The sequence below is a fragment of the Manduca sexta genome, unplaced genomic scaffold (assembly GCF_014839805.1).
Source record: "Manduca sexta isolate Smith_Timp_Sample1 unplaced genomic scaffold, JHU_Msex_v1.0 HiC_scaffold_28, whole genome shotgun sequence".
NCBI lineage: Eukaryota > Metazoa > Arthropoda > Insecta > Lepidoptera > Sphingidae > Manduca > Manduca sexta.
Window position 1 is genome coordinate 392477 of NW_023593800.1, and position 16483 is coordinate 408959.

Below are 16483 nucleotides of genomic sequence, written 5' to 3' on the forward strand. Positions count from 1 at the left end.
TTGCTTGAAGAAATTGACTTCTGTTAGTTTTTGCTAATATTAACAACGCTTTACATCGCATTGATCCAGACTGCATCGAAGGCCAAGGTATTAAGCATTACTGAGGGCAAGGACTTATCCCGTGGCTAACTTCACGTTTATATATAAACGCGCGGGACAGCAGACGCCGCGCTAGCGTCGACATATCAAAACAATCTTAGCATAAAAATTATTTCCACTGAGAAAACCTCCGTTCATTCAACCAACAAAAAATACTTTCTGTTGTATTGAATTTTAAATTTTATTTACGTGAATTGTATTCGAAATTTACTGTGCTGAACTGAGTATCTTATTTTACATTCGCAACGAAGTTGGCTGTGGTGCACTCATTGCTAACAAGTTTTAAGTGCAGTAAGAACGTGGTTTTAACATAGGTAAGGTGAATTATGCTAGCTTGAAAATGTGTATGGGGCGATAAATATTCTATCTTTTTGTGGAGATTTTTATTTTGCAAATATTGCACTGTTGGACTGGCTTCCCAAGAGGAGTAAGAATTTTCATCCTAGTCGCCCTAAAACGAATGATAATCTAGATTCTATGATGTATCTTCGTATATGGAGAATGGTAAGTAAGTTTTCTCGCGACGTATTTTATTTTAAAAACCGATAAAGTAGAGAAAGTGTCATGGCTTACCTATAGTAAGTATGAACAATAATCTATCAAGAAACATTAAAGCCCATTTCTGTTGTCGCAAATCATGTAAAGTAAGTATATAGAAACTTTATGGTAACATTGGTTCGAGTATCTATAAAAATATCAATACTTTCTCATAACAATAAATAAGTTCTACGACTTAAACAGTAAAATCAATCAAGCACAGAGAAAATGTGTGTTTTGTTTGTAAAAACACCTTAACTGCTAAACTATTTTTTATTTGGTCTACATACGTATAATATAATATACAAAGTCATTAAACAGTGTAGTTTTATTTATTTTTATTTATTTATTTATTTATAGACCGGTCATCAGGATCAAATTTGTGCTCCAAATTATAACAAATTGGTTATAAGTTGTCTTAAAATGTCCGTAAGATGTCACAGCGTCCCTAGATATCAATACAAAAATAATATTTTTACAGAAAATATACTAATATTCTCATTAAAAACATGCAAATTACGATTGGTGTTTTGGTATTTCAAGGTAAATTAATTACTATCCCATGAGCGCAAAATTTTTGTATAACAATCTTTCCAAGGTATGCTCTATATAATCTTAGAACTATTGGGGAAGTATGATACAACGGCCGCTTCAAACACCTCTTTAAAATACATAATATATTTAACATAAAATCACTATTTTTTGGCCTTCTTTCACAACTACTGAGTAGATACTACTCGTTACATAAATACATAAGACAACTAAATACAAAAGTCGCTCTTTCTGCAGACATAGACGTTAATAAAATGAGTACTATCTTTACCAGCTATTTAATATAGCGGTGATAGCCTAGTTGGGTGTGGAACGGACTGCCAAGACGAATGTCCGCAGGTTCAAATCCCAAGGGGCACACACCTCTGACTTTTCTAAAAAATCATGTGTGTATTCTTTGTGAATTTATCGTTCGCTTTAACGGTGAAGGAAAACATCGTGAGGAACCTGTACATCTGAGAAGTTCTCTATAGGAATTTTGAAGGTGTGTGAAGTCTACCAATCCGCACTAGGCCAGCGTGGTGGACTAAGGCCTAATCCCTCTCAGTAGTAGAGGAGGCCCGTGCTCAGCAGTGGGTAAGTATATAATACAGGGCTGATATTATTATTATATTATTTAATATGATAATTGTCAAATAAAATTTACTTCACACTTATAAACAGGTTCTTTTTGTCATTTTATATTAGAAAAAGCTATACAAAAGATCTTCTTCTTCTTCTTCAGCCTTCATCTACCCAATGCTGAGTAAAGGCCTCTTCCATATTTCGCCAACTAGCGCGGTCTTGGGTTTTCCGCATCCAGTCTTTCCCAGCCGTCCGAATGATGTCGTCGGTCCATCTTCGCGGCTGCCTCCCCACGTTCCTGTGCCCAGTTCTTGGCCTCCATTCTAGTACCTTCCTCCCCCATCGGCCATCTGATGTGCGGCTTATGTGGCCTGCCCATTTCCACTTCCTTCGAGCTATGACTTCGGCTATGTCTCGTAGACTGATTCTCTTGCGGATCTCGATATTGTGCACCATATCCCGAAGAGAAATACCCAACATAGCTCTCTCCATAGCCCTCTGGGTAACTTGAAGTCGATGAATCAGTTGTTTGGTGAGCGACCAGGTTTCAGCACCATATATCATGACGGGGAGGACGCACTGTTCGAATATTCGGCGTTTGAGGTTCAGAGGCACTTTCTTGGCTTTGAGTACATCGGACAGTTTGCCAAAAGCTCCCCACCCTAGTTGGATGCGACGATTGATCTCGCGGTCTTGTCCATTTTTCTCGAGACTCAAATACAAAAGATCAATACCTATCAAAAAGCTATGTATCCGTTCTTTATCTATGTTGTCAATGCAATATTGTATTTATTATACAGACAGAAACCACATACTTATCTACTTGGAAATAACACTTTACAATGAGTTACAGATGTTAAATAAATAGTATCAGTTTCGAACAAAATAAATAGTAATAAAAAATAATTATAATTTTATACGCCCAATGCCACTATTAAGCTAAGAGAATCCGTCGCAGCGGCAACATTATACTTTCAGTCAGATATACACTCACGTATGCGCCATATTCACAATACAAAATGATAAAAAAAATCAGAAAAATAAAACCATGATTTTTGGTAAAATATTCGTTATTAATGGACGATTTTTAGCCCCATGTTAACTAAGATGATGAGCGTTTATTGCTTTCTCACTATATGCAGATAGTATCTACATCAACAATTATTTTGCAAACATGTTTGGGTTTCCCCGCGTGTAACTGCCAATGCATTTGTGTCAGTGATAAAGGCAAAGCTCTTGCACTAAGTACGTCATCTTTAAAAATAGATGTTGCTTTCATTTACCAATAATTTTCCGATTTTGTGAATTCATAAACAATAGCAATGCTATCAGTACGATTTGATTGCAAATTGTTGTGTGATCTACCTTCTAGGCATTTTGAGACTTATCTTCCCTTAAGTAATGACAATAGCCATCATATATGTACGTCAGTTTTATTTTTCTGTACATCTCCATATGAATTTTAATTATGTTAAACTACCTGTGTCAGCGACTTCGCCTGCGTAGAAATCACTGTGCCACAAAGGTTTTCCCGCGTAAATTCCGACCCACGAGATTTATTTACAATCACGCGACCTCTTCAACAGTTATCGTTATATTGCAGTCAATTTACATAAAATTTTTATGCACTATTAACCTAAACCTTCTTCATGAATTGCACCATCTTTTAGTAAGAATCGTACAAAAATCCGTTCAGTAGCTTTTGAAAAAATCAAGCACATACAGACAGACAATTTTTGGGGACTTTGTTTTATTATATGAATAAATGTCAAAATGTGGTTTAAAAGAGGTACAACGTTTTCTCTTCACGTAACAATATATATAATTCCATTCAATTTGTGAATTTTGAGTGATAAACAGGAAATAAGGCGATGCCGATGTCAAATATGCGAACCTTGACAACTTTCGCTGGAAACAACTAGATAAGAATTTTGGTTCATAGTTTAAACCTCTGTGAAACCTAGTTCTTAGAATCAAAAATTTGACAAAGAATAAATTAATTTTTTTAGGACGAATATCATATGAATTAACATAATATATGTTACTTATTACCCTCAAAGAGTGTCTCCGTGAGTTTATTCTGCGAAGACTTACGCAAACGGAGCCACGAATAAGGCTAGTAATAAATCAAAATAGCAGAACAAAGTTTAAAACTTGGCTATTCTAAAACTTGCTGTAATAAGTAATCAATAATATCCCACTTGGAACACCTAGCGATTTTAAATGGCTCCGCATGAGGAAAATCTTGTGTTAACTTATAAATCCGGTTTATAAGACGGAATTTAAACCTTTTTATTTATAAACCCACGCGTATAATAAATGGTGAAGACAGACGTAGTATACTAAGTTTTAGTTCCCAAAATTATGTCTGTCTTACTGAGTATTCGGATACAGAATTTTATTCTATTTAAGGTGCAGAGTACTAGAAGTCAAAATGTCCCCTCACCTTTCAAATCCTTGTTCCTTTTCTTGAACGCTGGCAACGCATCCCCGACTCTCTTAGTCTTGTATGTATTTATGGAATTACCTAATGTCTTGACATATTTAGTCGTATGCAGACTTACTATAATTAATTAATAACTCGCCTCGTATGCCTTAACTGTTACCTTCGTTCCATTACCTATATGTACAAACTAAGGATAATTACATAAAATAACCATTAAACCTGTTAAAAAGAAGGAAAATTGTGGATTACTCTCATAAATTAATGATGCGGTAAATCCATACAGATAAATCACCATCAATATTGCATGGGTTTTTCACAAACGCATCCACTCGATATACTTTGTGAGTCTTAGTCGTTTATATGTTGGTTAGAAGTTGTATTTAAAGAATTTATTTTAATACAAGAAATGTATAGAAAATAATTGCCAGAGATTTTCAAATAAGGTTGAGCCTTATACAGAGTCATTTGGATATTGCATTACTAATTGAAATTACAAACTTATCTTCTTGAAAATAACTCTTTATAAAGTCACTACCTCCGATAAAAGTGTAAGTTACGAACAAAATAAATCATTAAAAATATTATAATTTAACACGCCCTAATTCTAGTACTGTAAAAGATTTATTTGCATCGAAAGCATGAGACTTTCAGTCACAAATATATTCACGCACACGTCATATTAGCGCTAAATTACAAAATGATAAAAAATCTGAAAAATAAAGGATTTTTTGTGAAAATATTCATTATTCATGGATTATTTTGAAAGAATGTTCGCAGAGGTAAAAACAAGTAGTTTTTTTTTTTAATGCTATTAATGACGAGACGAGCTTGCCGTCCTCCTGATGGTAAGCGATACGACCACCCATAAACAGTAGAAACACCATCCAACACCTTGAAATACAAAGTATTGTTTGGTATTCCACTGCGCTCGCCATCCTGAGACGTGAGATGTTAAGTCTCCTTATGTCCAGTAGTTACACTGGCTACATTTTCCTTCAAACCGAAACACAACAGTGACTACACACTGCTGCTTGGCGGCAGAAATAGAAATTGAGGTTGTAGCTACCCAGGCGGACTCTCACATATGAGAGGTATACCACCAGTAAGTGGTTTCATTTATTAATACGATCAAAATGACTCCGTTTAAACTATATCACGCTAAGAAACAATAAGTATTAATCGATACGCGAATAAAAGGACTTGATGAACGTCACTGCATTTCTTTATAATCACAAAGTTATCAAACAAGTTCTCGTGAGTATTATTAGCAGTGATCTAATTTGTTATTACTTGGGTTTACTTGTGGTGGGGTAACCAGGGTTCTCATTTTTCAATCATGAATTTATCCGTGTCCCTTAGTTTGATGGACATTGTGATGTTATTTAAACATGATAAATTTAACGCAAAGTTTTATTAACGGCCTTCAAAAATCCTCAAAAAATTTAAAACAAGCTTACCTAGCATTTTTAATTACTCAACGACTCCAAAACTGGTAACCAATATACTAGTTATGTTTAATTGTTTTTGGGTTTTAGAGGTTTTTGAGGGCGGTTTAATTTTTTGTTTAAGTTTTTATTATACGTGCTTGGAAGTTTTGTTGACTCTGTATAAAAACATATAGTTATATATTGTGAAATAAGTTATATCATATTATTTAATTATTAAAATTCCTGTTTTTGAATTTTATACTCGAATTCCGTATGTGGAGTGTTTCTTTAACAAGAAAGTCGATATTCTGGTAACCCTAGTTCATACCCTAGACGTCCAAGCATTATCTCTAGGTCACCATTAAGGGACTGGCAAAACCGGTGTTGCAAGCACAGAGAAATCTGTGGCATTGCTCTTGTGTTTTTAAGTAATAGATTAGCTTATCCGCAGTAATATCACAGTCTTAGAGACCTATCACTCTAACGAATTGTGGACGGTTACAGTGTCTCCAAAATTTATTGCGCGTCCGCAGTGTTCGCTACGCACCCGCTGCGCATCGCCTCGCTGTGAATTCTCTGGCAATTTGCCAATGTGATAAGAGCCCTAGAATGAATGGGATTATATACAAGCCAAGCAAAATTCTTATAAATTAAAAAAAAAAGATAACGATTTTCAAGTCTATTCAATCAGGTTATATTTTATTTATAACTTTTATATGACGATTAAAAAATCGGCAACAGTTCAAAAGTCCTCTCACTATACAAACTTTACCTAGGCAATTTCAGGGGCCTCATGTTCTATGATAGTTTAAACTCGGAACACGACCATGTTTTATCTTCGTCAAATTTGCATGGAATTGTTATTCTGCATGCCAATTTTAATAAAACGCGATGCGGTGCGGTACTTGCTTATTACACAGTCGAAATTACGGAAAAGAGAATCAGGCCCAGATTGTATTGTAAACATCGCTTTACCCTCACGTCTGGTCAAGTCTTTACACGCATAAATAACGATGGAAATCCCCGCTAGAAGGTACACGCCGGCCATTCGGTGTTTTGAAACGGCGTGCTACAGACGCCATTCGAATCGCAACACGCGTAAATCATAATTTAAGTTATTTTCTTTGTGAGACAGTGAGCATGTCGTCAAAAATTGAGCCTCAAGTTAAAAGTACTAGGTAAGTTGAGAAGTTATTTATACCAGTGTATGTTATCGTTGTGGACGAATTGAATTTAAGATATATATAAGAGTGTAATGTAGTGGCGAAAAGAAAAAAAAGGAGGCAGATATTTATTTTATTATTTAAATGTTGTGTATTTAAATATTTCATATACTTGCCATGTTTCCAAAGGAAAGCCGGCAGGAGTCGTGTTTATAACCAATAATGTAGAGATACTTGAATTAAATTATGACCTTCGTAATCCATGGTAAAGATGTTGGTTGTAGATATTTGGATGCTGAATACATTTTTGATAGATTTGAATAAATAAATATTTTCCCAGTAAGAACCCCGAAGGTATGTGAATGCGAATCCGTCCTGTTTAGTAGCGAAGGTTAGGAACCCGCAGTTGGACAATATATTATAATACAACGTTGGTATTATTATTAGTATCAATTACTGTATTGAATATTTTTCGAAACATCGATGTTCGAAATCTAAAATAAATCAAATACATTTCTATAAAAAAAAATTGCATCTGAATCAAGATTAATAGCATTTTATTTTTCATCAAGTTCATATCAGGTGATTCAATCTTGTTTGAACTACAGTTTTATTACAACTACAATTGATTATAATTAATTCCAATATGCCGACTAACCCGCAAGTGGTTTGCGAGTGATAAGTTTAAAAATAGAATTCATCGCATGTGTAGGATATGACGTCATCTAAAGCTCTTCGTTATAGGGCTTATGCGACTTAAAATCGCAAAACACGTTGCGATGTCAAAAGGTAATTCAAGATCGACTATTTCAAAGCCGGTCTTATCAGTGAGTTTTATTATCTCTGACGGCAGGCGAGCTAACGGCCAACCTGATGGTAAGTGGTCACCGTCGCCCATGGACGCTGGTATCTACAAAAAAAAATACTTTACATTGTCTTCCATCATTAGAATATAATAGATATTACGCAACAGTATAACACAAGTACGTCTAAAGTCATGTTTTAAACACTAGTAGAAATAAAACTTTATATATAACCGACGCTTGAAAAGCAATTGTATCTAAGCGACAAATATACCGAAAATGGATTATATAAACATTTTGAATCGCTATATTTTTCTGCGTCATTTGATCTAGGTTTTGTAGGTCTAGGACAATTTTAATATCATTAGACTATATCTTTATAAAATAAATATTTTAATTTTTAGGAATTTTCATATTAAAACAAAACTTTAAAACAGTCTACTCAAAAGTTTACTTAATGTCGCTTAGATATTATTGCCTTTCAAGCGTCGAATATATATTTATTTATCGATACAGCAATTTTATTATGACGTCAATACATGGCGATCACTGCACTGCACTGATACTGAGCATAAAATCTTAAATATCACTTTTCCCGACCCTGAATTAGAATCCAGAACCTCGGAGCGCTGCTGTACCGAGCATGCAATACAACTACACTAGCGTGGCACACTTAAAAAGACATAAATAAATTTTAACAGACATTCAAAAAAGAAAGATGTTCTCTGTTTATTTGTTTGTATGGTTAATTTCATATGTATATGAATTCCACGCGGGCAAAATTAGAGTAAAATATGGGAACTTTTATAAAACTCTATTGTATTTTTCAACAGAATCAACATGGCGTGCCCCTCATTAGACCCCAGAAGTGGGTCGTCATGTGGCCAGTGTTTGGGCAGCAAAGTAACGAACTACGTCCTCGGATATTTACAAACGGTAGGTATTTTACGCTTTTCAGCAAGGAAAAGACTCACTCCTTATTCATAGAAGTTATAAAATAAAATAAAATGCTTTATTCATCACGTAGGCGAACATAGTTGCACTTATGATAAGTCAAGGTACATGAGAATATTTAATTATTACTTAATTAAATTAGCTTATATAAACAAAGACAATATATATTGAAAATAAAATAAATGAAAAATATATTTAGTAAACAAAGAAGCCAGCTCGGGCTGACAGGGAAGAAGAAATAAAATGATGTATATATTATGTATTTTTAAATAAACAATAAGGGAGAAACGCGTCGCGATCCTCACTGGTAAAGACAATAAAAGCCCTAACCTAGCTAACCTACCAGCCTTTCACTAACTACTAGTTATTTATCTTAAGACGGAGTACCTACTGCTGTGATAACAAGTCTGCTTCTCAGTATTGTTTATCTGACAGCTTGCTGTTTATTCAGCTTTGTTTATCTGACAGCCAACTAGATTAAAGTTGTATCTCAATATTAGCCAATCACAACGGCCCTATGTCTACGCACTGCAAAGGCTGCCATACCGTCAGCACTAAGAAACAGACTTGTTATCAGCAATACCGTCTATGGCTGGTGTAACGAAAACAGGATGTTTTTAAACATAAACAAATGTTTTGTTATTACTTTCACGAATAAGAGATACAAAACAACACACACCTACATGCTGTAAGGCCAAAGTCTCCAATCAAAAACTGTAGTGAGGGATCTCGGAGTTCTATTAGACCAGAAACTTACATTTCGTGATCATTACGCATATGTTATGAGCAAAGGATACCAATCTCTTGGATTCATAACTAGGAGTACAAAGGGTTTCAAAACATCAAAAAGCTTATATTATATTTTAGTCTTGTGTGTAGTGTGCTAGAGTATGCCGCTGTTATTTGGTCACAGTGTTACATTGTCCATTCTGAAAATATTGAAAGTGTCCAAAAGATGTGTCTTAAGATTCTGAGCTACAAGAGTGGCTTTGGTCGAGAACTCATTAGTCACAGTGACATATTATTAAAATTTAATGTAACCCCACTCGAAAATCGTCGCAGGCAACAAGATCTATTACATCTATACAAATTACTTCACAATCAATTAGACTCATCATACTTATTAAGCTTATAAAATTTTAAAACGAAGTATAATCCGCGTTTACCTATGAGGACGTTTAACTTACAAGTATACAAAAATAATAAATCTTTCTATAATCCTCTTACAAGAATGTGTCGCCTGTATAATGAACTATCTATAAAACATCCTGCACTTGATATTCACACTTCAAAATATTATACTTTCCGACGCTCAGTAAAACACATATTATCCACAGCAACCAAGTCAAATACAACTCCCACATCATCTGCCTTACATTAGCCAACATATTTTATATTTGTTATTATTATTTTGTAACTAAATAACATGTATGTGTCACCTGATTTGAATAAGTTGTATACACTTCTATTTGGATTCTGACTAGCCATTAGATCCACTGTAATGTAATTTAGATAATTATTGTCAGTAATCTGTATAGTGTATCTTTATAAATAAATAAATAAATGCTCCGTCCTTAGATAAATAACGTCTATGAATAAGGGAATAATCAGTCGCACCAGCTTTGTACTATAGTGGCGAAAGGTGAATTTTTCTGAAAGGGAATCCGACATAACATAATATCGAATGTTAATTGGCTTGAACAACATTTTTTTTTAAATATTTTAAGTAGGTTAAAAAAGTGCTGATTTTAAATATGTATGAAATTATTGTCGCAAAAAAATGTCAAGTCAATTAGCCTTCCACCCGGCGATATAGTTACTATATAAATGCTATCTGCAAATCGTTCGAACTATAATTAGATTTTTCATAAATTACGAGAGGGAATCTGACAGGAATCGTGTCATATGGGCTCTTCGACACTGCTATATTAATCTATATATATAAAAGAAAGTGGTGTTAGTTACACTATTTATAACTCAAGAACGGATGAACCGATTTGGCTGAAAATTGGTGGAGAGGTAGCTTAGAACCAGGAGACGGACGTAGGATACTTTTTATCCCGTTCCCACCGAAATGGGACGTGACATAAGACGTGGTATAAGAAAGCAAAATTTGCTATGGAGATAGTATAAGACCCTTGGAAGATTATAGGCCACTATCCCGGGCAAATATATAGTGGGACTTTTATCCCGGAAAACTCCTTCACACAGGCGAAGCCGCGAGCAAAAGCTAGTATATTATAAAACTGAAGAGCTTGTTTGTTTGAAGGCGCTAATCTCAGAAACTACTAAACCTATTCTGCAATTTTGTTCACAAATAGAAATCTATATTACCCTGGGTGCTATAGGATTTTTATCCCGGAAATATCTTTATTCCGGAAAACTTATTTACGCAGGCGGAGTCATAGGCAATTCCTAATAAAATGGTAACAAACTTGGTACTTATTATCTATTTGGTTTACCAATATTGTTTTCCTTAACATATTCATGTTATATCGAATATTATGTCTATATTTTGCGTTTACCAAAACAAAGCCTTAAGCTAGTTACTTTTCTAATTAATAATTTGGTCGTTATCCACATTAGTTTAAGCTTTTTTTTAATCTGATGTTAAACACATATTCAGAATCTGTTTATTTTATGCGTGTTTAAGCCCGATTAAAATTTGGTAAAAATAGCCATACACCTAGGTATATGGTATTGGTAACAATATACATGTCTTTTCTATTTCCAGGGGTAGGCAGAGATGTTATCACTATACCCGCATGTCGCTTTATTTTTAATATCTTTTAACAAGTCTGTTCTCTCAAATTTCAGGTGCTGTGGTTCCTGTGTTTCATAGGGTTTGTATCTCAGACGGAAACAGCGCAGACGAAAGAGTTCGTGATGGGTGTCATCGCGGGCCTGCTGATGATCACATTCGCGATCATTCTTGTCGTCGGGTTACACAAAGTAATTATTCGCTTTATTTATCGCTTTGAATGATGAGACGAGGTTGCCGTTCGCCTGATTGTCAGTGATACGACCGCCCATAAACAGTAGAAATACCAAATAACACCTTGAATTAAAAAGTATTGTTTGATATTCCACTGCGCTCGCCATCCTGAGACATGAGATGATAAGTCTTATTGTATGCGTTCTTTTTATTCCAGGACAGACGCTCGTACATCAAAGCATACCTGATATTTTGCGCCGTGATGACAATCTTCCTTATATTAGGTTTCTTTGTGACTCTCTTCACTCAGCCAGCCAGGATCGGCTTTAGAGGATTCATCGGCAATTTAGTTATGATATGTAAGTAAATAATATTAATTTTCTCTGCTCCTGTCCTACTGTAATGTGTGATCCTCACATACTTCTATACATATAAAACAAAGTCCCCTTTTCTGTCTGTCTGTATGTTACCCATTTTCTCAAAAACTACTGAACGGATTTTAATGAAGTTACGTATGTAGATAGTTTAAAACCCTGGGAAGGTTATTGACTACTTTCTATCCTGAGAAAATATATAGCGGGACTTTTATCCGGAAAACTCCTCCACGTTGGCGAAGCCGCGAGCAATAGCTAGTTGCTATATAATATTATGTTTGTTTTAGTAAGTACCTGCCAAAGCCACTGTAGCCCAAACTTCATAATGGCCCATCGTTGTTACCTGTGTTGGGAGCATGCACTGACAAACTTTCAGCTTTTATAAAATAACGAAGGTCTGGGGTTCACGGGCTCTTGCTCTATAAGGTCCTAAATTCACGATGGGTATATAAACGTTAATCGACGAATATAACATGAGACGACCAAATTCAAGAGTCGAACACCCAAATAGATGGAAGGAAAAGAATGCAATACACTAATTGTCTCCGTTACTGGGCGGATCACATTTACTTTATAATTATAAAATGGCCCTAAGTGTAGAGCCCGGTACCTCCCTGTGACTTTGAATAACATTTTTTATGTTTCCATTTCAGCTTTGAACATAATCACGTTCATCGCGGTCCGAGCATACAGCTTGACCGACCACTCGTGAGCTGGCGTCTTCACATCCAACAAATATTCAGCGAGGACATTTATAAAAACAATTATAATATTCAATTGGACAAAGTATAATATTGAATTATTATCCGATTAAATGGTCTCACAAGTCCGTAGGGTGCTAAACATGCCCAGGCTTGTATTAATGATCGATTATATCAAGTTATGAGTCTGGAAGTGCCTTCAATGTGTCGAAATATGATGAATGTGCTTGCGCTGATCAGGCGAAATATATTGCTACTGTTCGTGTACTTAATTGATGGCTTACCAGAGGAATCCCGTAGGTTCTCTATTAAATTTGTTACTTATAGTCATTGATGTATAATTATTTTACCGTGTCACGATAACCAACTTTATGCGCAAGCACGCGGATTTGTATTATTTGGATTCATCCTAATACAGCGCGTCTAATTAAAATGCAATTATTTGAGACTGCTCTACTCCCATAATTCCTGAGATAAAAAAATTTATGATCGACTGTTAAAACACTCCAAATGCTATTGCTCAAGGATTTTATCCTAAGAATTACTTTTATTTGAGTAGCCATTGATCAATGGCATTCTCTGGCATAATTTTCATTAGGATTAATCTCATTAAGATAAATCCTTGCTGGTGTAATTTTTATGGTGTAGCTATAACTGACGTTTAAGTTATTTTGTATCTAATATTCAAGTTTATTTTTATACGGTCACGGCAAAGTGACCTCACTGCACCTGATGGTAAGTGGAGTGGGGTCCAATAGAATGTCTACTGACGAGAGATGACTACCTCTCAACAGTCGACACAATTATACCGGCCTGATGAAACCGGATATGCACAGGCTGATCCTCGAACGCGACACTTGCGTGGGCCACGTTGGCGGGTTTTACACCTCGTGTATGGTGGTCACTATTCAGGCGGATATAAAATATCCTACCACCAGCAAAAAGCAATTTACTTATAATGGTAATATAGACAAAAATGTAAACAAAATACAACACAATTCTATTATGTATTTTTAAAGACATAAGTCTAACTGCAGATCGCTGCCGTTGGTTAATACTACTCATTTGATGATTGAAATTTAAACAATAATAACTATACATAACTATAATAACCTTAGGAACTATTGTGAGACTTATATTCGTAATAATTCTCTAAACAAACTTCTAACATGGGTGATATCATTAAACTAACGTGGTGGACAAGATTCCATTCAAGTCCAAATTGTTTATTGAGTTATTGCCCAAAAAGGACAAAATATAGAATTCGTTAAACATTGCAACTGTTTAAAAATTCTTTTACCTTATTGGTACATGGAGAAACAAGACAATAATAATGATAGTTTTTAGATTTTAATAATTAATAACAGTTGAATTTTTCAACATCTACAATATATTTTAAAAAATATTTATAAACAGATTTGTGTTTCAAGAAATTGTGAATTTGTTGTATGTGGTGTACTTATATCTAAAAATTGAAAAGTGCCATTTTAATTTTTCGGGATAAAAAAGCCTACTACACTAAATCGCGTCCTGGAGGCGTAACCCAGATGCCTTTCCATAATCGTAAAGACTAACCCCCTTATTCATAAACGTTTTTTATCTAAGGACGGAGCATTGCTGTGATAACAAGTCTGTTTTTCAGTGCTGACGGCATGGCAGCCTTCGCAGTGCGTAGACATAGGGCCGTTGTGATTGGCCAATATTGAGATACAACTTGAATCTAGTTGGCTGGCAAATAAACAAAGCTGAACAAGCAGCATTGCTCCGTCCTTAGATAAATAATGTCTATGAATGGGTAACGTTATGGATGAGAATGACATCTTAACGATATCTTATTGATATGAAATGTCATCTCCATAATTTTTATTGTTTTCTCGATTATGGCCCTCGATCTCTATGTCAAACATCTTTCAAATCTCGAATTTAGCATTTAGTTTTAACAAACATTCAACCATATAACTATCGCATATATTATAAGATATGAATTTGAGTTTTGTCCACGCACATCCGTGCAAGGTCACGGCCCATGGGTCCTAAAATTGTGATCATATAGGAAGCCTTAAGCTTTTATGAATCGACCACAACTATCAGGGTTCAAAAATATAAAGAAGTATATTATGACTTATTTAAAAAAATTAATTTATTTAGTTTAAAAATGTATGCAATATTTTGATAGCCCAAGATCGCTTGCACTGCACGGCTGTGTTTGACCAAAAAGGTGTTTGTCCTCTCATTTTATTTGTCATTTATGCTCACCCACCTAATTATTTCATGTTTTTAATAGCTTTATACTAGTACAATGGTGAACAGGGGTCGCCTATTGGCGGACCGCGTAGCTATTTTAAGGACCTTACATAAATAAATCAAGAAATATAATTTTCATATGTATTATTGAGTATAAGTCAATTACCGAAAGCTAGCACGGTGCCAGTACTTACAAGATAAGATAAGATTTTACACTGTATGTTGAAAAGATGTATCAAATTATTAAAACTGAAGGGACAGGTAGACAGATGCAATACATCACGCTATATTTTTTGACTTTGTTACGTTAACAAGTGTTTGTGTATTTACAAATACTATACAATTTAGAATGTGTTGTATGCGCTAACTTTCGGTAATCGACCTATAATTTATGATAATAATTTATCGCCCTTTGGTTTTATTCGAAAACGGACAAACGCGGCGTTTGTAGTCACAACTTACGAGTTACCCCAAATGAAAATTATTGGTGACACTTGGTGTATGATATATCGATTCCCCCTTCAGATCCAAATTCTAGAATAAGAAGAAAATGTAAATACTTAATAAAAAATCTCGAATTTATTGATGTTAAATTTATTAGCATTTAAATATTTATTTTGTGCTAAAAAATTTCTTTACGTTAAGGTTAAAAAATAAAGATTATTGATACTCACATAACTGGATAATATCATCCCGTCCTTGATTCATATTTGTAAGTGTGTCTGTCAAAATATTTCTTAAAAGATTAACTGGGTATGCGTCATATTTCGTGCACACTACTTATTACTTGAGTTTCATCACTATGTTGACAACCACCGAAAAAAAATTACAGGGACGACGGACAAATATTTTTACCTTTGTCTCTCTTTCGCGTTAGAATTATGAGCTTTATGCCGAACGCCGACGTACGAATTTGGCGTAGAAATATTCTGTTCTGCGTAGAGAAGTCAAGAAACAAGGGTTGACCAATTATGTATTGAAATCTATACAAACCGATAAAATACCGTCGTCTGCGTCCGTAAATACTTATTTGTGCCAGATTTCAATGTGATATCATAGTCCTTTTTAGATTTGGTAGGTACCTATCTCAGGTACTGCATTTCCTAATGTGTTTACTTTTGTATGTATTTTTTTGTTATACATATTTTTATTATTTCTAAGTCATTTTGTATTGTGACATTTTGAATGAATATAATATATTTTTTTATTTATTATTATAACTTTAACCTCAAGCTGTGTCATAAACTAAAGTCATGGTTTCTCTAGAGAGCTACAACTTTTACCACCCCTTTAGAATTTAGAGTAACTAATAAAATAGGTATAGTATAGATCAGAGTTTCCCAAAGTTGACTGGACTAGACCATGATCCAAGTAAAAAATTCTAGGTACACCTCTTGGCAGTCATGAAGTAATTTTTAATATTGAGTAACATACGAGCAGGGGCGGCTTTAGGGGGAAGCGAACCGGGCAACCGCCCAGGGCCTCGCGCTTACAGGGGCCTCGCGCGCGGTGCTTTGGAGGACTTTTTTTACGATTTTACCAAGCAAACTTTTAAAACCGGGTAATTTTCTTGCGCCGTCCGGGGCAACGCGCTGTATTTTTGATTTCGCCTGGGGCCTCGCTTCCACTAAGGCCGCCACTGCATACGAGGTGTAATGTTTCAGTAATTTTTTTTGTGAATTTG

The 16483-nt window shown here is 34.9% G+C and overlaps 1 protein-coding gene across 2 annotated transcripts; it reads left to right on the forward strand.

The window, feature by feature from the left end:
• Positions 1–341: 341 nt before the first annotated feature.
• On the forward strand, positions 342–12885 carry LOC119192446. Of its 2 annotated transcripts, none has more exons than XM_037446266.1 (5): positions 342–413; positions 8425–8527; positions 11363–11497; positions 11698–11839; positions 12508–12885. In XM_037446266.1, the coding sequence occupies exons 2-5, from the start codon at positions 8432–8434 to the stop codon at positions 12564–12566; spliced, it is 432 nt and encodes a 143-aa protein (XP_037302163.1). In that variant the 5' UTR covers positions 342–413; positions 8425–8431; the 3' UTR covers positions 12567–12885. The 2 variants fall into 2 exon arrangements, with proteins under 2 accessions (XP_037302163.1, XP_037302162.1); XM_037446265.1 differs by lacking the exon at positions 342–413 and adding an exon at positions 6646–6803.
• Positions 12886–16483: the final 3598 nt, after the last annotated feature.

Excerpts from the sequence above, each read along its gene's own strand:
- LOC119192446 (XM_037446265.1), top strand. The coding sequence starts at position 6,766 with ATGTCGTCAAAAATTGAGCCTCAAGTTAAAAGTACTAG. Across the intron at positions 11,498-11,697 it reads TTGTCGTCGGGTTACACAAA|GACAGACGCTCGTACATCAA; the intron begins GTAATTATTCGC and ends TTTTTATTCCAG. Across the intron at positions 11,840-12,507 it reads CGGCAATTTAGTTATGATAT|CTTTGAACATAATCACGTTC; the intron begins GTAAGTAAATAA and ends TTTCCATTTCAG.